Source organism: Pithys albifrons, chromosome 6 (assembly GCF_047495875.1).
Source record: "Pithys albifrons albifrons isolate INPA30051 chromosome 6, PitAlb_v1, whole genome shotgun sequence".
Lineage (NCBI taxonomy): Eukaryota > Metazoa > Chordata > Aves > Passeriformes > Thamnophilidae > Pithys > Pithys albifrons.
In genome coordinates this window covers 33,028,196-33,054,164 of record NC_092463.1, presented here as the reverse complement: position 1 = coordinate 33,054,164, position 25,969 = coordinate 33,028,196, and the positions used below count along the sequence as shown (strand labels likewise).

Below are 25,969 nucleotides of genomic sequence, written 5' to 3'. Positions count from 1 at the left end.
GTATTTCCTAATTATAAAAAGTAGGACATGTAAACTGTAGAGATCTCAGTTCTCTGGGGACATCCCTTGTCGCAGGGGAGAAGCTTGTGTGCCTTCATGAGGTTGAGAGCCATGCTGGCGGTGGTTTGTGCCACCGGTAGGGTCTCCCATGCCAGACAGGTCTCAACTGAAGGGTCAGACAAAGTGTGTCCACAGGCAGGATGGGCTCGCTAGCCCTCTGGCAACCATCCTGGGAGAAGGACAACTCTAACTCCAAACCTGGGCAGATGGAGCTCACTTAGCCCTGTAAGGCTATCCATCTAAGAAAAGGATACTCTAACCAAACCTATGTCCTGAGGACTTAGTTGTCACCATCCAAGCTCGCTCGGCCCTGGCAAATGAATCTGAGGAGTAAAGGATGGGGCCAGTTCTGCACATGCTGTGCCTCACCTAAAAAATCCATTGCACAGGCTTGAAGGACACACCCACATTGCAAAGCCCACTCTGGCCTCCAGTCGGGATTCATGGAGACACACCATTCACGACGCTGCTACTTCCTTTGAGAACGCACATAGAGTCAGTCTCAAGGAGAAAAGACAATGCAGAAAGAACCGTTCCTTGCCAATATCACCTAAAGAGACGTTCCGCTGTGCTTTTTGTGGCCGGACTTGCCTATCCCGTATCAGCCTTTTTAGCCACCAGCGCGCTTGCAGCAAGCGTGGGTAGTGCCCTTCACAAAGCCTAGCCATGAATGAATGAGTGAAAGATATCTTAATAAAGCAACATGAACAAAAGGCAGGTGTTGCAGATGGTTAGACCTATACATGTGTGGTTGCCCACGGACAGATTCCAAGAGGTCCAGGTGTGAGGCAGCTGCACTCCAAAAACTACGTGAGCAAATTAAGTCTGTTGAGCCCCATGTTCAATGTGAGTGTTTGTATTGCTTTGTTCTCTTTTTTGTCAGTGTTTTGCTTCATCTTAATTTTGGCTATAAATACTGAATCTTTGATTCTGTATTTTAATCTGAGGCTTAAATCAGAGGAAATAAAAATTACTTAATAGTAAACAAAGCCAAATTAAATGAATGTTTGGTAATGAGTTTTACTTGGCATGGTTTCACTTTACAGGATAAACCTACTTTTTCGTTCTGTGGACAGGATTCACATGTCACACTTTGCTTACTGCAGATATGTATAGAAAAAGATCTGTGAGCTGTCTTATTTGCATGCTCTGGTTGCATCTATGCTGGTGTTTTAGTTTGGGTTAAGAAGTGAAGCTTTGAAGAGAATCTCATAGTTGTTCCACCTTATTGTGATTTGATTCATACCATGATCATTTGGCTAATGCAGATTTTTTTTTTTTGTTTCTAGGCATGATATTCTTAAGTCTGATGTACTTGCTTTTAATTTCAGCAAGTTTGCTGTGTTTGTTTACATATCTCAGGAAATTTGTCCTGTGTTTTGTTTTCATATGAGACATTGTAAGTATAAACTGTTAGTTATCCAGTTGTGTCTTATACAAGATTCAAAGTTTAATTTCTTCAGAGGCATCATTTTAAAATCAAAGTTGCATGCCTTTTCCACATATAAACAGTTTGCTTAAATCTATTGTTTCTAAGAGTGTCCTTTCACCTTAGTTGACATCTCAAGCTGTCTTTTTATGAGAGATAAGTGGTATTTTTACAACATTTTTTCTGTTTAAAAATAAGAGTCTCAACTGTAATAGAATACCTGCCTGTAATTTTATATTCTGAAATATTTATACCTCTCTCACTGACAATTTATAAGTGAATGCTTTTCTCTCAGGCTGAGGAAAAGGTGTTTGTAAGAGAGAAGTGATTGCCAGTAGTTCTGCTGTTGTGTTGTGCTGACTTCATCACGTGAAGGATACATGCCCATTTTGTACTTATGCTTTAGCATTAAATCTTCAGCTCTGTAAACATTCTATATACTTTCTTGGGAAAAAATTGCATTGTAATAGTATGCTCAATTTCAAAACAAACAGATTATTTAATATTAGCAATTAATATCATTTTCAGACTTCTATTTCTAGGTAATTTAGCTTGTTGCAATTTTGTTTCTTCAGTTTTGGACACTCAGTTGTAGGACCACATATAAGGCTCTGTTCTTGAATGGAACTAGTGTTCTGCTTTGCCCTGGTTTATCATTTCTCTTCACTGTTCCTGACAGCATTTTTGTATTTTTTTTCTGCCATGCCAGCTCTGATGCTTCTTGCAATCTGCTTGCTAAAATACAGAAAGTTTAATTGACAAACAAAAAAAGCTCTGCTGTTCTCATGGTTTGGCCGAGTGAGTCATCTCAGTAAGGTTTCAGCATGAAGAAGGATGTGCAGCTGCAAAACTGGGATCTGAGCAAGAGGTGTGAGTGAATGAGCCCCCAGAAACAGTCTAAGAGAGAAGGTAGATGATTGCATAGCTATGGTGTGGATGGAAGGAGGGATGAGTGGCACAGACATTGTTCTGACATGACTGAGTGGTGGATTCTGTGCCAGAAATCCAGTGCTTACAAGTGCCATCTGTGTGGTAGCCCCTGCTATGATGAACGCTGCAGTTTATGTACTTACATAGGTATTAGCAATGACAGCACAGATTAGTGTAGAAAGCCTTCTGCCATAAACTCCATGCAGGAAATGTTTATGATATGAGAAGTTAACTGGTATTTTTTAGAATGGAAACACAGGATCATAGATATAACTGTGTACTTCCTAAAATGAAGTGATCGAATTTTTTGCTAATAGCTTGAAATAGAAATGGCCTAAATATTTTGTATTGTCTGATTACCTCCTTCATGTTTTGCTAAACAGAATATTTTTTCCTTTTTATCTCCCTAAGACTATTATCTAAAGGTAATGGAACTGAGGGATAGAGATTGGTCAGTACAAATTTCTGAGATTATATTTAGTTGTGGAAATGAAACTTCTGGAGTGATTGAACACTGTTTCAGTGGAAGTAGGTCCTTGTACATTTTTGTGCACTTCTAAATTCAGTTGTCTTAGAGTAACATCTTACTCATTTTAAAATAAGATTTTAAAAATTTTTTTATATTCTTGCCTAATTGCAATTTCTTAAACTTTTCTGTTTTCACTTTTAACTAATGTGTTCATTTGGAATGTTATTCTTTTAATTCCAGCTTTTCTTTTGTGTTTCTGTTTTAAATATGTTTGGCTGTCTAGCTCCAGTTGACTTTTAACCTTTATTGAAATTTTCATTGTATTACTGCAGCTAAGTAGGTTTTTCAAAACAGACAAAAAATTATTAGTAACAGTTTTAATTTTTATATTAACTTGAATGAAGTATTACGAAGCATGCAGTTGCAAAAATAGATGGAAGAATGACAGAAGGTTCTGGTGCATAATCAGTAGTTTTACTCCTGTTCTCTTATTTGTGACTACAGGAAGTCTTTTTGTTTGGTCATAGATCTTCAGTATAAGCAAATCTTGTTTCCAGGCATTGTTTTAAAGGACCTTCTTACTGGAGTTAAAGCTTAAGTCTTGTGATTTTATTTCATACATGTACTGTGCAATGTCTGTTACTTTCCATTTCTGTGAAAACTTGCAAGGGAAAATATGTACTTTTCTGAGAGTAAACGTCAGAACACAACAGCTTCTGTTTCAGGATCTTCAGGCTTTTCAGAGAGGATACTTAATGTCACCTTTCATCATTAGTCTATTTATAAATTAAAGGATACATTTTTGGTATTTTTTTTTAAATAAAATCTACCCTGGAGAGTTGTAGGTTACAGCAGAAAAATGCCAAGGAGAAACATGTTACCAAGTAGAGTAATGCATACTGATTGGATGTAGAATTATGTACAAAGTATTTCAAAATGAGAAATCAATAATACAGCAATTTTTTTCTTCAGAGTTAAAAAAAAAAATGTATTTTATCTTAGATTATTTTCTGTATCTTGAAAGAAATAACTAGAATATCCTATGATGCTTTCCATATGTAAAAAATTCCCATTATAGCTGCCCAGAGGGTCTGACCTTAGGAACTAAGCACTACTGAGGCACAGGGAGAAGAAATCAAGGTTGGTTGTCATATTCTCAGACTGTGAAGTTCAGATTTCTGTTCTCAAAATCAATTTCTCTTTGACTGCCACTTCAGTGACAGAGGTATGTGAACTGAATTCTCTGATCCCCAATTCATTTTTCATATTCCTCTCCAAGGACATAGTACCTTGAGATCAAAACTCCCTTTTTAACAGATACCCTAGTTCTTTATGTCATGACTAGATTGTAGATGAAAATTAGAACTTAGATGTCATATGTTTCAAGAATAGAAGTAGATGATGTTAAAACTTTAGATTTCAATATTTAACAATAAAAAAAAAATTTTTTCAGTAAACCAAAGCCACTGCTATTGTTTTTTCAGTAAAAACACAAGCCACTAATATTTACTGAAGAGATGGAATGAAAAATACATTTATAGAGTTTTTACATAACCCACTGTTGTTTCTGTTTCTGGAGAGCTAAAACATCTGTACATGTATGTCTTGTTTGGGCTGCTGATAGAACAAGGCAATAGCGACTTCTAGTGAAGTCTTAAATGTTGACTTTGTAGGCACTTAAACAAACCAGTGGTGTTTCTTGCTCTTGTGGAACATTACCTGTCCAGAGAAACAAATTTGAAATGTATCTCAGTGTACAATTATCTGATGAACCTTTACTACAGGGATACTCATTATCCAATTTTTGGGGCTACCTTTTCTAAAAACCTTCAAAGAAACCGAGGAAGATCACAGCAGATCAGCTGACACGGTGTTCCTCAAATAAGCACACTTTCTGACTGGAAGTTTGATCTTGACCATATCTGCTCTTCATAATCCTCTACTCACAGGAAAAGCAGCTCTATTAATCATAGAGAACCCCGATGAAGATCAAAGAGGTAAACAAGCCACAAAGTGCACATGCTGTCTGTTTTCAACAGGCCTCTTTCTAATCTCACGAATGTGTCTCATTGAAAAAATACTCAGAGAGTAAGTCCTTATCATTGCAGAAGGCATGAGATTTGTATCTTTTTATCTTGGATCAGGAGACTATTACTTCCTGCTTTCAAAGAACAAGGGAGATGAATTGAGAGAATTGAATTATATTATCTGCTGTGTCGTATTTAGAGTGGTCACTGTTTTATTTCCATTACCAGATTAAAAGCATTAGCAAAGGTACCAACTTTTGTAAGTACCCATCCAGCCAACACAAAGCTTCTGAGATCATCACTTGGAATATACTGTAGTCCTGCAGGTGCTGCTTTGACCTTTCAGCAGCAGTGAGAACATTCACAGAAACACTGCAATGGTAATGGCCCATGTGTGCTGTGCTGGGCTGTGCAGTTGTTCATATATGAAGAGATGTGGCTTGTTGAGTTGAGCTGGCAAAATGCCAACTACCCAAACACAGAGTCAGAGTCCCATCCCCCCCCCCCCCCCCCCCCCCCAAGGGAAAAGGGAAAGAAGAATAAAACCCTGAAACATAAAACAGAAAACTGGGTTATATACTTACACAAAAAAGGGAAAATTAAAAGTCAACTACAATATAACACACACACACAAGTTAGATAAATAATTCCTTCACCTCCCCACCCAACAGAAAACTGGACCTCTCCAAACACAAAATCTCACTATTCCAGCTACAAAATAACCTGAAAAAACTCAACCTCCTTCAGGGACAGACCCAAGCAGAGAGAAAACTAAGATTAAACACTTCCCCATAGATAACTGTGGTAGTTTTGGCTTTAGTTTCAGGTAGGCCTCAGTTTAGCAGGCCCAGAGAGTGTGACGTGGATAATTTTGATGTCAAATCAAGTATAAAAGAAGATGTAGGAGGTGCCTAGCTCAGTTCCTTTCATGATCTGCTGTCATCCTTGCTGAGGGTGTTGGGCCTTGTCACCACTTCACAGCTGTTTGGTTTGGGAATTGCTTTTTTCCCCCCCTTTTCTTGTTGGTTTTCTCCTCTCTTGCTGGGTATCCTTTGGGGAGAATTTGTTAAGGTGTTTTTGCGGGCTGAGGAGGTGGAGGTCTGTGTTGTTTGAGTGATTCAGTGGTAGTTGTTTTTTTTCCACATTTGTATATATATGTGTTATATTCTGGTTTTAGTTGTTTCTCTTTTGTATAAATATAAGAAGCTTACCGCTTGGGGTTTGGGTTTTTTTTCCTTCGTTTTTTCTTCTTTGTTTTTTTCCCCCCCTCCTCCCTCCCTTTCCCTAGGGGAGAACTCTGTCAGCCTGGTGGGCAGTTGGCATTTGGCAAAGATAAACCAAAGCAATAACATTGTAGCAACGGGCAGTGCTGGGGCCTAACTAGCACAGCAGGATTCTGTGTCCGCTCCAGTCATGATCAGGAGAGACAGAAGTTCCCTCTGCCTTCTCTTTTTATATTTGAGATGATGTCAGAATATGCTGTGGAATACCGTGGCCAGTGGCAGTCAGAGCTGCCAGCTGGCCTGACCAGCTCCAGTCAGCTGATAATCCAAGGCCTGCTCTAAAACTAAAGCCTAAATTTAGGCCTACACCTACTTAAACCCAGGACGCATACGAAAGGCATGTCCTGTTAACAAATTCAAAGCCAACCAAATGCAGTCATTGGTCTGGTACAAACAATATGTAGCTGAAGAGGACTTCCTTTTTTTTTTTTCGGGGGGGGGGGGGTAGCCTCTTGCAAAGGGTACCCCTGAAAAAGTATGCAGTAGACCTTTTGACTATGTCTGCCCTGTAATATTTATGGCCATGGTTCTGGGCTCTCAGAAGCCTGAGTAATGCACTGCAAATGGATGCCAGACTGCACTGTGAAATCAAGTTTGCAGTTTCCAGTATGAACTTGGTCACCTTTTAGGTCATGTGACCTCTTACAGATATGTAGCACCTCATTCAATAGCTTTTTTCATTATTTATTTATAGGCATGGAAGAAGCAAAATGAAATCCATAGTCCAGATAAGTTTATTGTAGAGAAGCTGCATAGAGGGCTTTTTTGAGAGAGCAACACTTTCTGGAATTTTGAAAGGTAGGCTTAGTATTGCAGTCCTGTTTTTGTGATCACATCAGCTGATAAATGCTTTTCTACCTTGAGCTATTACTGTCAAGTAAACTAGAATTACTTACAACTTATAGTTGGCATAGCAATTTTTTCTAATTATTTGAAACATGTACAAGCTATATGCTTGATTCTGAGGGCACACCTGATGACAAAAGCTGGAGGTAATAATTCGATTTGCCACATCCAGCCAGTCAAATGTTACTCAGTCTGAATTAGAAAGATTTCATTACACCTTCTAAATTCATCTTCTCTAATTCTAGAAAAATCATAGAGGAAGGCACATTGTCAGATTAAAAGATTTAACTGATAATGTTATCAGAATCACATTTCTCTTTGTATTTAGCATTATCAATTACACTGGATTACGCTTTCTCTGTGTAGTCACTGAACCTCTTCTGGATTTTCCGTATCCAGCAGGTAGTATAGTCCTCTCTGGCTGACAGTCTCTCAACATTTTCTTGTTCACTTACAGCAGCATACAGAGGATATAACACATATAAAGGGTGTAACATTCCTCATTATACCAAAGTGATGAGAGTCATGGATCTAGCTCTTCTCTAAAGCCACCTCATTCATCTGGTACCCATGTTTACTTCTACATCTTTTCATCAGATACTTTCCTTATATCAATGAAGAAAAAATATCTTTCTCAACTACAGTGGACTCAATTACCGAAAGAAATTGGTGTTAATTGAACTATTGAGCTATGGCTTTAGTTTTCTTCCATACATTCTGTGATGTTTACAGATAGAATTGCCGTCTGTATTCAGAACAAAAAATTTAGAGCTAGTTCCTCAGTCATTTTTGTTAAGGGGTGTTGTGAGCAGCCACCCCCTGCTACAACGCCCAGCATTTCCTTCTGCTCAGCCCAGAGACCGTGGGGTCTCTCCAGCTCAGGCCAAGGGCTGTGGCTGTTGCATTCCCATTTGCAGGTTCAGCTGATCTTGAGGATAAGTTTGCTTTCTACTAGGCTGATGACTTCTATCTCCTTTTCATTAACCCTCTTAGAAAGTCTCACAGTGAAATTCAGAAACACTAAACAGAAAGTTTGCTTATGAATTCAGTAGGTGGCATTTTCCGAAATTTCTCAGTGTGCATTTTGAGAGTCATAGAAGGAGCTTCTTGCTGAGATGATCAATTGCTAAATGAGGATGATACTATTTTTCAAAAGTATATCTTAAATGTGAGTCATTTTCAGCTGTTGCATCTTCATTTTTCTAGAACCAGAGAGCTGCATGGCTTCTCAGTATTTAAGAGTGTGTATGTTTGCTTTTCTTTACCTTTTTTTTGTGCAATACTAATAAATTACTAATCTTGCATGTTGTGCTGCTGTACAGTGTAATAAAAAACATTTCTAAAAGCACAACAATCTATTGATCGATAAGTACAGTAGTACGACAACCCATTGCACCTTACTTCCTCCTGACATTAGTCTAGAATATTTCCCCAACATGACCTTTGAGGGTATAGGAATATTTAGGTTTTAGTTTGAAATGTGTCTAGAAATATGTGATCTTCCCAAATTCTGCTTTTTTCCTTCTCCCTCCAATGGTTGCTAATTTCTAGTTCTGAGTCATCCATCAAAACCAGCCTTGCAGTATGTCTGGCTGCTTCAGTGACTCATCATGGATTGGCTGTAAGGTAAGGAAGCTGCAGCTGCCAGGTTGGAGCAGTTCGCCTCTCAGAACCATGTATGATTAAAACACAACTGAGCTTTGGCAGTCAAAGTATATTTTTAATTGAATTTTCAGAGAACCCTCGACACACCTGTATGTAATACAAAATTGAATTGTTGCAATAGTTAAACTGACCTGATTACACTTTAATTTCTTTACTTGCAGAACTTTAATTGTTCTTTTTTTGTTCTTCAATGTGGTGTAGAATCCAGTAGTGAAACTATGCCAGTCTCATTTTGCTTTCATCACCTTTTACAGCGTCCCAGAGAGGTAGTCCATAGGACCCATGATTGAAAATCACTATAATACAGAGTTCTCTGAGTAAAGAAATTAAGAATAGATAAAAATGTGTGTAGTTGAATTGAAACTCAATATTTCATTTTTCTTTTCTTAAGCTTAAATCTCACTTTTATATACATAGTTTGATATAATATTCTAAACTTCATATTGTCACTTTTTGTTATTGAATTGAACTTCTTCTGTGTTCTGAGTATTTTCTAGTCAATGTGCCAAAGTACTCTTGCCTGAGAGGACTCAGATACCTAACTCTGCAGTCTCCCGTTGTGTTTTCAAACTGAAGAATCTGTACAAGTTTGTACAGGAAATGCTTATTTCACTCACTTTTATGTGTTTGAAAACACATACAAAAATGCACTGTGGAAGGAAAATATACCTCAGGGAACTGGTTCTCCTGTAAATCTCTGCATGGTATTTCTGGACAGTTATTTTGTACCTCTGAATACTTTGAATCCTGTCCCTTGTAATTGAAAGCTACTCAACAGGAATGCAATACTCCTGAAGACTTTGTGGTTTGTCACTTTTTTGAAGATATGATGATCAATCTCTTTATTCACTTCTGAAAGAATTAATATAGTTTGCTGTACAAACTCAGTTTTGAAGAATTTGGAACTATTAGTAGAACGCCTGCACTTTGAATTTGCACTTAGCAAAGGCAAGCTGCATGATGTGAAAAGCACAAGCACAAATTATTTCCTTGCTTTGAGAGCTGTGGATTGTTGCAAAGCAGAGCTGTTTTAAAGTTGAGCTTGGTTGCTTGATTTCTTAGAATCCATGTACTTAATTAACTAGACTGTCATTCAAATGTCTTATCCTTCTTTTCTTCTGCAGTAGCAGAAATCTGTAAGTGATTTTGAAATCTTAACTTGAATATTAGGCTTCAGCAGGAAGGGGGATTTTTGGTGGTAGTAGGACTGGCAACAAATACCAGTGTTAGATCTTAGTGCTTGTATGTGGATCTTAAGCTGCTTCAGAAAGAGCAGTTCAGGGCTGTAACCAGACTCTATTTTACAAATGTGAGAACTGGACTGTAGTAGCATGTATAGTTTATTGGTAACAATGGAGGGAGGGGTTTTTCCCTTCCATCCCATTCCAGTGTATTCCTTCACAGTTAAAAATATTTTTCCCATTTTTAGGTTGACCTTCAAATGTGCTAACTGACGCCTGTGAAAAAGTTCCTTTGAACCAGAAAAAGGGGTTGTATCTATGAGGTTGTACGTAGGCTACCAGCAGAGTCACAAGTGACCTTATTGTCATACTAAAACTTTTGATAGATTCTGATTCTTTTGTGGGTTCTGAAGCTTATAAGTAAAATGAACAAAGGTATTTTACAAATGTTAATTTATTTTCTTTTAAATGTGCTGCCCAAAAGCTGAAGAGGTATTAAAACACTAAATGTATGTTTTGAGAAAAGATTTTTAATCTGTGGGGAAAGACATGGAGAAGAGCAGCATCTTGGTGAAAGCTTTTTGCTCTTACGCTATGAAGATGATTATACCTGGTGGATGAGAGGAAGGCTGTGGATGTGGTCTATCTGGATTTCAGCAAGGCCTTTGGCACTGTCTCCCATAATATACTCCTGGAAAAGCTGGTAGCCCATGGCCTGGACAAGTGTACCCTCTCCTGGATTAAGAGCTGGCTGGAGGGTCAGGCCCAGAGAGTGCTGGTGAATGGAGCTGCATCCAGCTGGCGGCCAGTCACCAGTGGTGTTCCCCAGGGGTCTGTGTTGGGTCCAGTCCTGTTTAACACCTTTATTGATGATTTAGATGAGGGGATTGAGTCCATCATCAGCAAATTTGCTGATGACACCAAGTTGGGAGGGAGTGTCGACCTGCTGGAAGGCAGGAGGGCTCTGCAGAGGGATCTGGATAGACTTGAGAGATGGGCTGATTCCAATGGGATGAAGTTCAATAAGGCCAAGTGCCGGGTCCTGCACTTTGGCCACAACAACCCCCTGCAGCGCTACAGGCTGGGCACAGAGTGGCTGGAGAGCAGCCAGGCAGAAAGGGACCTTGGAGTACTAATTGACAGGAAGCTCAACATGAGCCAACAGTGTGCCCAGGTGGCCAAGAAGGCCAATGGGATCCTGTCCTGTATCAAAAATAGCATGGCCAGCAGGACCAGGGAAGTGATCCTTCCCCTGTACTCTGTGTTGGTGAGGCCACACCTTGAGTACTGTGTTCAGTTCTGGGCCCCTCAGTTCAGAAAGGATATTGAGGTGCTGGAGTGAGTCCAGAGAAGAGCAACAAGGCTGGTGAAGGGACTGGAGCACAAGCCCTATGGGGAGAGGCTGAGGGAGCTGGGGTTGTTTAGCCTGGAGAAGAGGAGGCTCAGAGATGACTTCATCACTGTCTACAACTACCTGAAGGGAAGTTATAGCCAGGTGGGGGCTGGTGTCTTCTCCCAGGCACTCAGCAATAGGACAAGGGGGCACGGGCTTAAGCTCTGCCAGGGGAAATTTAGGTTGGATATCAGAAAAAGATTCTTTACAGAGAGAGTAATCAGGCATTGGAATGGGCTGCCCAGAGAGGTGGTGGATTCACCATCCCTAGAGATTTTTAAACGCAGATCGGACGTGGCGCTGAGTGCCATGAACTAGTAAATGGACTAGAGTTGGACCAAGGGTTGGACTCGATGATCTCGGAGGTCTTTTCCAACCCAATCAATTCTATGATTCTATGATTTTTCCTTTGAACTTATATGTGGTTAAGATTTGTAATTGTTAAACATATTTTACCTGTTCTAAGCACATTTTCATTGTCTGGTAATCCTTGTTTTCAGATTACTGATTGAGCTTTGATTCTGTTGTTGCTGATTTATGTTGATTCAGTGGGACAGATGTATTGTGAAACAGTTTCCTGCGTAAGTGCTAAAGGAAAGCGAGAGTCAGCTACTTACTTTGTTTGATAATCCAAAACTTTACTACAAATAATTTTGGTTAGATTGAGAGTCAGACAGTTTGAGCTGTTCAGGACAATTCTGCATGAATTTTTCCATTGAAGAAAGCAGTTTTTTGAAAATTGAAATATTTCAAGGAGTGCTGTGCCTTCATTGATTAACTGCTAAAGCTTCTTCAAGTTCTATACTGGCTTGGTATATCCTACACCATGATTTCATTGTTGTTGTAGTAAATGAGAATCACAAGTAATGTGCCCAATAAGGCAAGACTGCCTAAAAGCAGTCTGAAACTCCTGTATACAAAAGAGAAATGTTGTAACTTTTTGTTTGGAAATACACATTCAAAATTAAAACAAGCACTGAGAATAATGTGTGATAAATGTCATGTGTGTTTCTGTGTGCAGTGAAAGAGCAATGCAATTTGAAAAGGTAGAGCAGAGACAATTTAGTACTTTCTGCATGATTCACAGGTCAATTCCTGCTAAAGAATTCATTGATTAGCACCTGCTTATTATGTTCTGAGTAGGATGGAAGGACTTAAAGTACCACAATCATGCTGAGAAATCTGGAGGAATTGATTTAAGCAAGGTTAAAAGATAAAATAACCCCCCCTACACAGGGCTAGAACAAGGAGGGTGATGGTGAATAAACAGTCAGGAGATGTCTTAGCACAACACTAAAATACATCACGAAGGAATGTCCTTGGAGGGCAAAGTTTTGCAAACCTTTTTTTTTTTTAACTCTGTAGAATTAAATTAGATCATAGGGAAAAACCTACAAATAACGAACAACAGAAAGCAAATATGTGTAGCGAATAGCTGTGATACAGATGACTTTTCAATTTAGCATTATTACCAGATGTGTCACTGTCTTCAGTATCTTAAAGCCTGAATTTTGATATTGTTATGATGCTATATAATAGTATGTCAATACTATGATGGAAAATAAAATCTCCAAATAAGTATTTCAAAATCAACATTAAAATGCACATTTCAACTTTGTTCTGTTTGACTACAGAAGATAATTAAATAAAAATCATACTTTTGCATATTTCAGACCAGTGAAACACTGTGTCTCAATGGTAAATACATAGCCCAGATGGTATTTGTCATCCGGAAAACTGTGCTTCTCCATCCTGTATCAACTCTTTTGGTTTCCTAATTTATAGGAGAGCTGAAGTTCTTGTCAAGCCCATGGAAAGAGAACTTGTGAAAGAAGACTAGAGGATTTGTTGCCAGGAGGTATTGTAAGCTGTAGAACATGCACTGCTGTAACACGTTCAGCACAAAGGCAGAAGAGCAGAGGTTAACATGAGGGATAGTGGTGTTTTCACTTGAGCTAACCCAATCTTTATTTACTTACAATAAATTTGTTAAAAAAACACTCAAGGCATTTGATACAAAAGATGAGCAGAAGCTTGTTTGTAGCTGCAACTTCAATTTAACATGACACAAAGAATTGTAGGTAGCAAGTAATTATTCTTCTAATTTTCACTTTGCAGAAGAACTCATAATTTCTCTTAACACAGATTTTGAAACTTTATGTTGACTATTCCTCCTTAGCAAGGGGAAAAACCTACAGTAATCATAACTTTTTAAAAAGCACATTTTTGTACATTTGTACCAAGATTGTAGTGGCTTTCTATGTCTTTGGTAAAGCAGATCCAGCATACTGCTTGCTTGTGTTTTTGACTGGAAGTGAATGCTTACCAATCTGTTGTTAATTTTAATTTGGTGCTCGGAATTCTCTGGTAAGTACATATGCTAATACCTTTGCAGAGTTGTAAGTAACTTGTACACAAAAAGAAATACTTTTCAAGCTTTTGCATGCTTATGGAACTGGAGCTATTCTAGATTTACTACTTGCTAATTGTAATCCCTGTAATTATATTAACATTTCAGAAGAAACTCCTCCTGTCTTGTTTTCTGAAGCTGCTTCTCTTTTCTTGTTTCATTAAACAAAAAAAACATTGCAAGCTCATGTGAGTATTATGACTTGTCATGTCTTGTAGAACCCCTCAAAAATGCAAGAAAGCCAAGCCTCATACTCACTGTATCAAACTGCTTGAATATTTTAGGCGTGCACGTTTATGTATAATTTATGAATACTTTTGAAAGATAGTCCCATAGACAGAGCATAATGTACCACTTACAAGAATAGTGAATTGTACTTTATGAAAGGATAGTACTAATTTGGGTGTGATAATGTTAAAAATATCCAGAACAGCATCATAAAGAATATTTATTGATTATATAATTGCATTATTTGCTGTGAATGTTCTGTCAAATATAGAGTAAGGAATGACAATAGCACTAAGAAAAGTTTCGAATTTTATTTTTTATGAAATTCTAATAATGCAAGTGGTGTCCAGCAATGTGTGCACTTATTCAAAATTAAACTGGATTTAAATTCTTAAAATGTAAGCTGTCAGCTGTCAGAACTGTTGTAAACTTTCATAACTTGTCTGCTATAAAATAGAGAAAGACAAATTTTCCAGTGTTTGGGTGTCATATAAAGAACTACAGATAGGAGACTTTTTTCTCTAATTGTGTCAATTAGTGGTTATTATTGAAATTAAAAGCTATTAAGCTGCTTAGAATAAAGTATTTATTAAGTTTGTTCATTGGTTTGCCCTAAGATTACTGCTGTGGGTATTTTTGGGTTCTTTTTTGGAAAACAGATTTTTCTGGGGGGTGGAGGTACAATGTAGAATAAAGGAGACTTGTTTTACATATTCCTGCATTTCTGGACAAGTAAGCTATGTCATGAATTTTGAAGTTTTCAGACCAAATATTCTGATGGCCTACTTACAGAAAGCAGTAGTTATCCTAGTGTAAATTTAGGCAATGCAACTGCTCTTAGTTAAGTATGTCAGTTAAAGTGCAAGAATAAATGAATTGAGTGCTGTTCTCACCTCCCAGATACAGCAATATACACTGTTTACACAGGAGGTATAATGAACAATAATCCAAATAAAGAGTAATTAGGAGGAACTTTGCCTCAATAAGACAATGTAAAGAACCTAAGCCAGTGAGTGCCATTCTGCTACTTACCAAAATATTTTAATATGCAGTTTTTGATGTTCTTTCTAGCTAGCGTGACATAAAGTATTTAAACAGCAGTAGTAGTTTTACCATGTTTTTGAAACACACATTATTTTACTTAAAGTTTAATTGGGAAAAACCTTCAGGTTCTTAAGAGAATTGAGAAGAAGTCATCTACCAAAGAAAGTGTTATAGTAGGGTAGAGCACTCTGCTGAGTTTAGCCCAGCAACTGAGTTTTGAATCTGAGCTTTCTAATAACAAGTAATCTAGCTAGCATTTGGCAAAGTTTGAAATCTTATGTGTTTTTATATAATAGAGCAATTTGGAAACATTCTAAAAATTGTTCTTCTTGTGTAATTTAGAAAAAAATTAAAACCTACTTAATAAACTGCAGAAGTTTTGTCATCCATTTTGAGATCTATATTTTAGCTACTCAAAATACCAGAATGTACAAGTGTAGGATGAGGAATTACTTAAAATCTGTGCTGTCTAAAGTATGAATGAAGAATGCTGTTTCAGCTTTAGCCTCAATTATTTGTCTCACTTCTGTATAAAGCTAAACTGTTCATCTAGGCTCTCATTTTCCCTTCAGTGTGGTTGTGTTAACTTAGAGGTACTGGCTGCCTCAAGGTCTCAAGGCAGTATTTTTGCTTAATAGAATACATAGGAATGCATCCTTCTCTCCTATTCTGCATCCTCTGATGCCCATTCGATGTGGCCGCCACACAGTGGTTGCTGCCACAGGCAGGGCAAATCAGGAACCTTTTGGGATGGCTGGCTTCCATTCTGATTAAATGATGTTCCTCATAGATTCTTTTCATTATGTCTCTTCTTTCCTTACTTGCAAGCCAGAATATAGGAGTACCTTGTGCCAGCAAATGCAAATAGATTCCTCTTTTGAGTTCTGTGGTTTGGTGTTATGCAAGTCTGTGTGGATGGGAACCTTGCCATTTCTTCTTTTCTTCCAGTGTTGAATTTCAGCTGTGCTTCCTGCTATGGACATACTCTGTACTGATGGCAGCTGCTTGAATGGTGCTGGAGGAAACAGGGTCTTCACGAAGAGCCATATTATTCGGGTGCCTTAACCTGTTGGCCTGTGGGGATCAAGAACTCTACTATTAAGCTACTTGTCCTGTGTCAGATCCAAGCATATCAAAATATACGAGTTTTCTCTCTTTTACCCAAAGGAGTTTTCTACTGCTATCACATATTTCATATCATTCCATATCATACTGATGCTACCAAAACAAAAACAAAACTGAAAGTTGTTGCCTTGTGTATTTAAGCGGTAGCTAAGCTGCATTTTTATTAACTTAGGCAGCAATCTTTCTTTTTTTTTTTAGCCTTTCTTTTGAATGATACTGCTCAAAAAACAGTATGCTCTGTGGATTTATATAGTTTGTCTAATCTGGAAACTGGTTGCAGTGACATTTAAAGATCCCCAAGTATGTTATAAATTAGTGGCCTGAAAAAAATGACACTAGAAAATGTCATAAAGCATCAGGAAAAATGTAAATATTTAAGGTGACTAGCTTAAATTTAATGAAAAGTTTAAGCATAACCTATGGGGAAATCAGTGACTTCATCCTTAAATATCATTGTATTGTTTATTCAGTAAAAAAGTGAATAATGGAGAAGATGGGGTTGATACTTATGAATAACCACATCAGGCTACTGGTTTGAATGAAATTTTAAATATACTTTTTTGTTTCAGTGTATTTTATTTTAATGTTTTGTATTTTTTAGCATTCTAAGAGCTTTAATAAATAGTTATTAAAAATTACATATGAGAAATAGTGATACATTTAAGAAAATGTGGAAATAAGTTTGAAAACAGAGAGAATCTGCTGGTTATACAATTTCCCGTATGGTAGTGGTGTCTGTTGTCTCCTTCTATACCATGCAGGTGTCAAATGTGCGGTGACTTGAAAGAACACTTAGCTACAGACTAAAAATACATTTGTGAATTATCTACTTTGCCTCCTTATTTTTCCTGCAGAAAGATAGCTAATTAGGAGAAGGTTAGAGCTCTACAAGTGGAAACCAGAAGGGAGCTATTTGCTTTAATTTAAGGTTTGTTCTATTGCATTAGGCCCAAGGTCCATCTGGAGGCATGTGAGGTAAGGCACCTGAACATGCTATATTATATGCTGCTTTCCAAAATACTTTCCTGACCTCAACAGTTTATGTCCATGGGACTTCCTGAGCCACATGTAGAATCTTTGTATTTAGAAATAGTTACCCTGATCCCTCCTGCTATGTTGTGTTGCCTGCACCATCTGATGGCATGGAGTCCCACAACCTAGCTTCAAGTTATAAAGATTTGCCACTTTTTATTTGTTTTGGGTGTGTTACTTGCTGGGTTCTTTTGATGCCTCCAGGTCTTCTGTGAGAAAAGACAATGAAAAGTTAGTCCCTATCAGCCTTTTTTATGCCCCTCTTGGTTTTTAGGTCTCTGTCATGTTCCCTTGGTTCCCTTCGCTTGTTTATTCCTGGGATTGCTTCTCATGCAGGATCTTTCCCATGCCTTTTCTAACACAATAGTTTTTTGAGAGGCTTGAGATACAGGGACTCTGCACAGTATTCAAGGTAATGATACATGAACAGGGTGTAACAACGTTCTCTGTGTTGTTCACTATTGTCTTTTTAAGAATTCCAAAGAATTTCTGCGTAGTGCAGATTGTGTTTTGGAATGTTGTTGATCAGCTCTGAACTTTATTTGTTTGTAAAGTTAGAATTGTTGCCTTTTGCATTTTTGGTATTGAATTTCATTTGCCATTTTAAAATCTACTTTCTCACTCTTGTGAAGTTCTGATGTCATTCTTCACAGCCTACATTCATCTGCACTACCACAAAAAGCTTGGTATCATCAGCAAACTTTGTTACTTCATTTTTATCATATTTTCTCCCTTCTGTTTTAATTGAGAGAAAAGGTTAAACAGATACGACCCCAGAGAATTGCACTGGTGGTTTCTTTTAATGTGAAAATTGACAATTTACTCTTTTCTTCCTACTTTAAGGCAATTATTTATTCATACACAGCCTCCTTTTCGCTGCTCTGAAGTCTGGGGTGGGAAAGAGAGTAGGATGTCAGTGAGAGCTTTTGGAAATGCATGTAAATTATATGAACTAGATCCTGCTTATGTGTATGGTATTTTACTTTTTTCAAGAAATTGTCATAGATCATGCAGCAGAACTTAAATGCCATGTTGACTCTCATTTGTCCATCAAACACATTGAGCTGGTACCACTGTCTTCCTCAGTCTTCCTTTCAGTGTTTCCAGTATTCTCATGTTTCATTTATAGCTTTTTAAAATTATAAAGGCATAAAGTCATTCCAGTTGCTTTTGTCTTATTTCTTACTTACTGGAGTTCATGCAGAAGCAAGTGTACTACTGCTTCTTTTTCTGAACCTCTGTCAATATAATTTTATTTGTCTGGTTTTCCTGACTCTTGTTTACTTCTGCTGTAGCTTTTAATAAAAAAAGTTGTTTAGGGTTTGTTTGGTTAGCTGGGGTTTTTGTTTGTTTGTTGGTTGGTTTTCTTTTTTAGCATTGTGTTGTTTGGCATTTACTGGCTTCCCTCTGCTCTTCATTTGGAAAACTGGTATCTGTCCTTGATTTCATCAGGCTCCAGTTCCTCTATATGTTAAATTAGTTCAGTTCTGAACAGACACTCTTGGTTCCAGAATCAGCGCTAGTTTTCCAAGATTCTTCCTTCTCACTCCTTTATCTGTGACACATTTTAAATTTTGAAGACGTCATTTAGCCTTGATCAGGTAGTCCTGCTATTTGGTCAGATTCATATGTTTATATTGTAGAATGTGACCAGTAGCACTGTGTAGTTGTGCCAGGGAACTAATTTAGAATTTTGTTCCTTTTGAATCCTTTCTAGTTTGCAGTGCAGGCTACAAATATCCTTGATATCAGTATCCTATGAAGACAGGCTGAAGGAGTAGGTGTTGTTCATCTGGGGGAAAGAGAAGGCTCTGGGGAAAACTTATAGCACCTTCCAGTTCCTAAAGAAAAAAAACTGCAGTTTTCTCAAGGGCATGTAATGATAAAACTGAAAAAAGCTTTAAACTTAAAGAGGGCAGGTTTACACTAGGAGTTAGGGAGGAATTCTTTACTGTGAGTGGTGAGGTACAGGAACAGGTTGCCCAGAGAAGTTGTGGATAACCAATCCCTGGAAGTGTCCAAGGCCAAGGTGAATGAGGCTTTTGAGCAATTTGGTGTAGTTGAAGACGTCCCTGCTCACAGAAGGGATACTGGAACTGGATGACCTTAAGTTTGCTTTCAATCCAAACTATTCTACCATCCTGTATTTGTGCAGTGCTCAAGAATTTCTACTGGTAACAGTAGAAGAACATTATAAAAAATACTTTCTTTCAGATATGTCTTCTGCTGGTAGTTACAAGTTTTAAGCTGAGTGTTGCATAAGCCTTCTGGAGTTTGTAATACATGTCTGTACAGCCTACTGGTCAGCAGGGGATGCAGGGGAAAAATTAGGTTAAATGTGTTAAAGTATTTGTGGTGAAATCGTGTTGTTTGGAAATACATGTTTTGTTCTTGATAAAAGACAGACTATGCTGTGACTTGCATTACTGATCTTAATAGTACCTGAAGAAAACTAATAGACGTTGAGTTTTTTCTCAGGGTCTTTACTGTTGGTTTTTGTATTCTCAGATTTTGAAAATTGCTTTTACTCAATCTATGCTTGTGGCAAATTGTCTAAGTAGCACCTTGCAGCCTTAGTGGTAGTAAAAGATAATAGTTGCAGTGTGTGTTCTACTGAAATAGAGAAAGTAAAAAAATAGAAACTATTGAAGTTATTAGAACTGCCATGAAGAGTCTTTGGAAGTTTTCCAGAAATCTGTTTCTCAGTATTAAATACTACCTCATTGTGAGAAAATTACCATATCTGGATAATAATCTGTGGATAATGTGTATAAAATTAATGATATAAAACCCTTGTAGAACATACATTTATTAATGTTGGGAAAATATTTATTATGAATTTGTATATATATAAGTCTGCTTTTGTAGGAGAAAAAAAAGGAAAACTGTTATGTGGCTTATAAAAGGAAATCTTCAGTAGTATTTATCAAAATAAGTATTTTTTAATAAAAATGAGCATTAATTGTAGATGGAAATCAGTATCTATAATATCTATATCTATCTATCTATCTATCTATCTATCTATCTATCTATCTATCTATCTATCTATCTATAATAGGTATAGAAAGCACACTGTCTGGAAACACCATAAGATGAAAAGACATCTTTTTATTCCACTCATATTCCCAAGCACCTACCTGTAGTTCCTGCTGTTTCCATGCTGGTTTCAAAATCTTCTTGTTAGAGCAGGCCATGACATGGATGGATGGAGGGAGAGAGGGATGGTTGGGATTTCTTCCACATGCTTTTTCCTCCAGTTTGAGAAATACTCATTTACACCTAATTTATCGCAAGACTGGTAAGACTTAGTTTGCTCTTTTGATCGTAAATTAGCTCAAAATTCCTAACTTGTTCGTTTTCCCCAATTTCTTTGATTTATAAATTTCTGTCTTCTCTTGGACCTTTTTCATGAAGTTTACACTATTAAATAGGAAAAAATATGTTCCTTGTCTCCCCTCTGACTCCTCAAGAGAGCTGGTCCCTCCTATATGAAACATTGATGTTGGATAAAATTTCAAGCATCGTTCATGCCTTGACTCTGCAATTCAGATTGGTTTTCCCCGCAGAATAGCCTTAGATTGGAGGATTTGTTGCTTTTTTTTCAGCTTAAGAATAACACGTTTCCTCCTGCATTTCTGCAGCCTGTGAAGGAGTCTAGTGGAACAAGCAGGTATCTCATTTTGATATTATAATTTCATAAATAGTGATGAATTTGCAATCAATGTAGAGAGAAAGGGATGTCTTGGAAATTCCTTAAAATCAGTTCTAAGGATGAACTTTATTTGGTGACAATCTTCTTAATTTAGTAACGCAACAATAAATTTGACTAATGTAATAAGTAGATTGAGGGTACTTTTTGAGATATTTTAGATCTCATTATCCATTTCCCATACACTTAAGTTGTAGTTTCCTGTTTTGGTTTATTTGGCTCACCTACATACTCTGGACATAAATTTTATTGCATATTATTTAACTAACTGAGCAGACTTGTAGACACAGGCTTGAATTCACAAAATAAAATAAATGGGAGATGACTAAAGCTTGGAAACATCCAAGTTTATCAAAATCATTGGTTCTTATTTAGGAGAAAGTAAATTATGATTTGAAAAGGGAGTATTACTTATGCACTTGCAGCTCTTTACAGTCATGGCAGTCTTAGATGGGTCATGTTACATTGCTTCTTATTGCCCCCTCCAATTTGAAATTCCATCTTTAGGACTACGGAGTATTTTTCCTCTGTCTTCAGTAATATTTTATGTGAATAAGAGAGTTTTAAATGAATTATTCCCTGATATGTCATTTTTTCTAGCTTTTCTTCAATTTTTTCAATTTTTAGACTTACAGTTTCACAGATTGAAAAATATTCATTGTAGAGTACAGGTAGGATCTGTTTGACTCTGCAATTCAATTAATATTTATATGAAAGGGTAATTTGACTAATAAAACTATGAAAGATACATTCTATTTAAAGAAATTGATTTAGCTTCAAAATATATTGAAGTGGTAGGAAAGCATGGTGGTTTGGATCTGCTGTTTTCATAATAATTTTGCATTTTAAACAATAAAGAATACTAAGGCTTATGACTGTTACCAAAGACAGTGCATGTTTAATTGAATGCATTATTTTTATCTACTCTGTATTTGAAGACCAAGTGATACTTGTAAGTAACATGAAAATTATTCACATGAAGAAAAGTATTTCTTAATGCTGGAAGGAACTCGGAGTCATTGCAAGATGTTTGATTAGTATTCATGGCTTAAAAGGAAGTTATTTTCAGGGTAAAGGAATTTCTGAAAAGATAATTGGTTAGACCAACATTCTCATTAACCTAACTTGCATTAAATATGCTATTGTGAATTGTAGTTATTCTTTTGCATTTGAAAGGCATGCTTTGTTAACTTACTTAAAGTGCCTAATTAAACTACAGTTTAAATCATACCCTTTAATTCAGCAATACAATATCAAACTGTGGATCTGCAATAACCAACTTTGTGAGTGTGGAGAATCATAAACTAGTTCTTGATCCCAGTGGGTTTTCCTGATGAAGTAAGTTGGTTTAGCTGCTTTACACCTGGTCCTTCTGAGATACTGAAAGCCTTTAACTAATCCTTTTAATTTTATTCTTTATAAGAGCAAAGAAAACTGTTTCCTCTGTGATGCAACATGAGAAATAACTAAACTAGTCTTGGGGATATTGGAAGAAAATTCTTATGCCTTTGGTCTAATAGTAGGAAGACTTGGAGAATCATTTTAACTATTTTTCAGTAGAACTTCTTTACATATGTGACTAAATAGAGCCTCTAAAGTGTGAGCAGTTAAAACATAAATTAATTTGAACATTCTTGTACCCATTTTAAAATCATGAGACTGAATTTGTATTTCTGTGGTTTTCAGTGTTACTTATTACATATTAGCAGCATTCTAGGTATTGTGAAACAGAGGGATTTTTTCCCTCTTGTGCTTTGTGCAGTGAAGAGGAAGGTGCCTTTGTCAGCAGCGAGACAACTGTGAGTGCTCAAGTGAAGTATTTGCATCTAGAGATAGAGACATAAAGATACAGGGTCTAATTTTTCCACACTGCTGAGCATACCTAGCTATTTTGGAACCTGGTGTTTGTATTGTATTGAACTAAACATTTGTAAAATTAGCCACCTTGTTAGATATCTAAATGTTAATTTCAGTGCTTAATTTTAATTATTTGCACTTGTACTGTTTGACACTGGTTGTTTCCAAAATAGTAATAGCTGGAGACATTGAATGTAAACCAAAACCTAGCTGTTCAGGCAAGGTTATGTGTCAGCACAGTCATGCTGAACCATGTTGGATAAACCTAATGAAAACAAAGAAACGCAGACTCAAGCTGGCCATGGTAATGGTCTTAAATATTTATACAAATATTTAAGTGAGAATGTCACTTTTTTGCTGTAGTGGTTCTGAAGATTACAATAGTGGACATGCCAGGTAGGCAGCATGATTTGTATGAGAGTACATTTGCATACCCAATGACCAGACATCAAATGCAATGAAGTACAAATGCACTTTAGACACAAAAAATAATCCATGGCAAATAAATTTTAAATTCCAGCTGGGAAATAGTTAAGTCTCCCTTTTCTTATTGTTTGGCAAAGAAATATGCCAATTACTGTGCCATTTTGCTGCTTATTCATTTTGTTTGCAAAACAGTAGCCGGCTGATGCTTTCAGTATTGAGTAAAATTGCTGAAAGGCTGAACTTGCCTACATTTTAGGACAGGCTGACAATGGAAAAGAATCCAATTTTGGGGACAGCACATTATATGTTTGGATTTTTTCTGCAGAATTAAGGGCATGATTCAGGACTTGTCAAAAGTCTGAATGGCAGTTAGGATATTGAGAGCCAAATGGAAGATAAATGCTCACTTATTGATAAAGCCCTTGAAAACTTCCTGTGGCGTGTGCATTCTCTAACGGAGATTAGGAAAGAGTGAGTTGTTGCTTCTCAGCTAACTGCTGACATAAATCATTGTGACGTACAGGTGATCACAGAGTCACAGAATGGGTAAGGTTGGAAGGAACCATAGTGGGTTATCAGGTTCAACCTCCCTGCTCAAGCAGGGTCATCCTAGAGCACATGGCATAGGATTGTGTCCTGATCTTTCTGGAATATCTCCATTGAGGGAGACTCCACAAGTTCTCTGGTCAATCTGTTCCAGTGCTCAGTCACCAGCACAGTAAAGAAGTTCTTCCTCATGTTCAGGTGGAACTTCCTGTGCATCAGTTTCTCCCCATTGTCTCTTGTCCTATTGCTTGGCACCACTGAGAAGAGCCTGGATCCATTCCCTTGGCACCATCCCTTAAGATACTGACAGACACTGATGAGGTCCCTCTCAGTAGTCTGTTCTTGAGGCTGAATAGGCTCAGCTCCCTCAGCCTTGCCTCATTAGAGAGACCCTTGACCACCTTATTAGCTCTGCAGTTCTCAGGATCAAATTTCATCTCCTTCATGTAATAATTCAACATTTTTTTTCTGATAGAGCTCCTGAAACAGCTGTTTGTCCTTACACTGTATAGTCTAAGACCACACATGTCCCATACTCTGCATCAACCACATCTTTGCTTTCTGTTACTCTAGAGCTTTGGGCATTGTCTTGCAACCGAAATCTTTCATGTTTCCTCTGTCACAGATGTTACTGATTTTTTTTAGTTACTGAAATTCTTGTATGTTTTTTTCAGTAAGTAAGTTTATAGGACATTCTTTTGCAACACAGGATGGTACTGCAATAAAAACATCACATTTAAAACAAAATGATAATTCAACATCCCTTATAATAAGGGGAAGTTCCTACTGGCTTGAAGGAATGCAGTAGGTTAGAAGATCCTGTAACTAGGGCTATATATGTAACTTAATTAGTCCTATTTAAGGGTTTCTTGTTATTAAGTCCCTCTTGCAAATGAACTGGAATTTGGGATTCGGTGCCTTTTTCTGAAGATGTGCTGCACTAGGGACTAGTTCAAGGAAGAGAGAGGATTTAGCTACCAGACAAGAAGTGTTTATTTGGCTTGTACAAAGCAATTTTGTAAAATTTCATAATGCAGTTTAAGAAATATTTGCATGTTGATAAGAGAAGGTTTATCTATAGCTCTTTGAAGGCTGTTCATAAGAAATTAACTCTGTGAACACTGTATGTATTTCTAGTATGTTGTCCCAAATGGAATTTTGAATTAAAATCTTGCTTGTTGACATGGCATCTAGCACCTGCTCATTCAGCTTTGAATTTGTTGCCCCCTTTTTGGATTAAAAGTTCTGTAGTAGTTAACCATAAATTACTACTGTAAATGCAAGCAGCATTAATATTACATAATTATGTTGAAGACGTAAGATTTATTTATTGACTTTATTTCTCTAGGTTGGGAACTTCAAAGAAAACTTGTTAATTTTTTGAAAATAAATACATTTTTTATTTCTTTTCTTTAGGAGATTCCTTCACACAGTTTCGATTTGCTGATGAGAAAGAGTGGGATAAAGAAAGCATATGCCATAAGCAGGTAAGAGAATTATTATTCAAATTGTTTTATATAGACAATCACCGGGGCAGAATATCTAGGCAGATGTGCTTTCAGCAACAAATTGTTAATACCATAATAGCACTCTTTATTGGGTATATTTTTATTAACTTCTCTCTGATGGTAGAAGCTCTTGGGCCTTGTCCTTTTTTTCTACTGAAGCAGCAGGCTGAGTTTATAAGTAATGTTGGAAGGAGAGAACTGGAAATCCCTCCAGTGAAGAGAAAATAAGGAACTGTCACTTCACATTACTGACATAGCAGGTCGATCTTCCTTTTTCAGTTGTATTCAAGAGAAAAGTCTTTAGTAAAATGACTGTAACAAAACCTGTATGAATATATTCATATATTGAACTATGAAACATATTCTGGTTCCATCAAATTAACGGTTCATACCCTCTGGTTGAAACTTCATGTCCTAAATAATTAGGACACCGGCTAGATTATTTGTATGTGATTTCTTTATACTTGAATAAAAAGAACAGCAATAGAAGTCTCCTGTTTCTCTATATGAGGATACTTGAAAGTGTCTCAATCTCTGCAGCTTTTGTCCTCACATAAGCCACATGAATTATTGCAAGATAAATGTTTTTATCTTCCAGGCTTTTCTTAAAATCGCTGTGAATTATGCTTGAGTGGTTCTTGAAACATGCATATGTATTCAAATTTTAAACATTTGCTATTTGTTTTATAGAATATTGCAATATTTTTAAAAATTTCAACAATTATTCACTGTGAAGTGATATTTAAAAGTACTTTAGAGTTGCAAAGTCAAGTGAGGAAATAAAACCAAATGCAGCATTTA

The 25,969-nt window shown here is 37.0% G+C and overlaps 1 protein-coding gene across 1 annotated transcript in view; it reads left to right on the top strand.

The window, feature by feature from the left end:
• The window catches only part of AVEN (apoptosis and caspase activation inhibitor), a 97,998-nt gene that overhangs the window by 65,719 nt on the left and 6,310 nt on the right, over positions 1-25,969 (top strand). Inside the window, exon 3 of the mRNA XM_071558066.1 lies at positions 25,077-25,147. Coding sequence (XP_071414167.1) covers positions 25,077-25,147 — 71 coding nt within the window. The remainder of the gene's footprint in view (positions 1-25,076; positions 25,148-25,969) is intronic.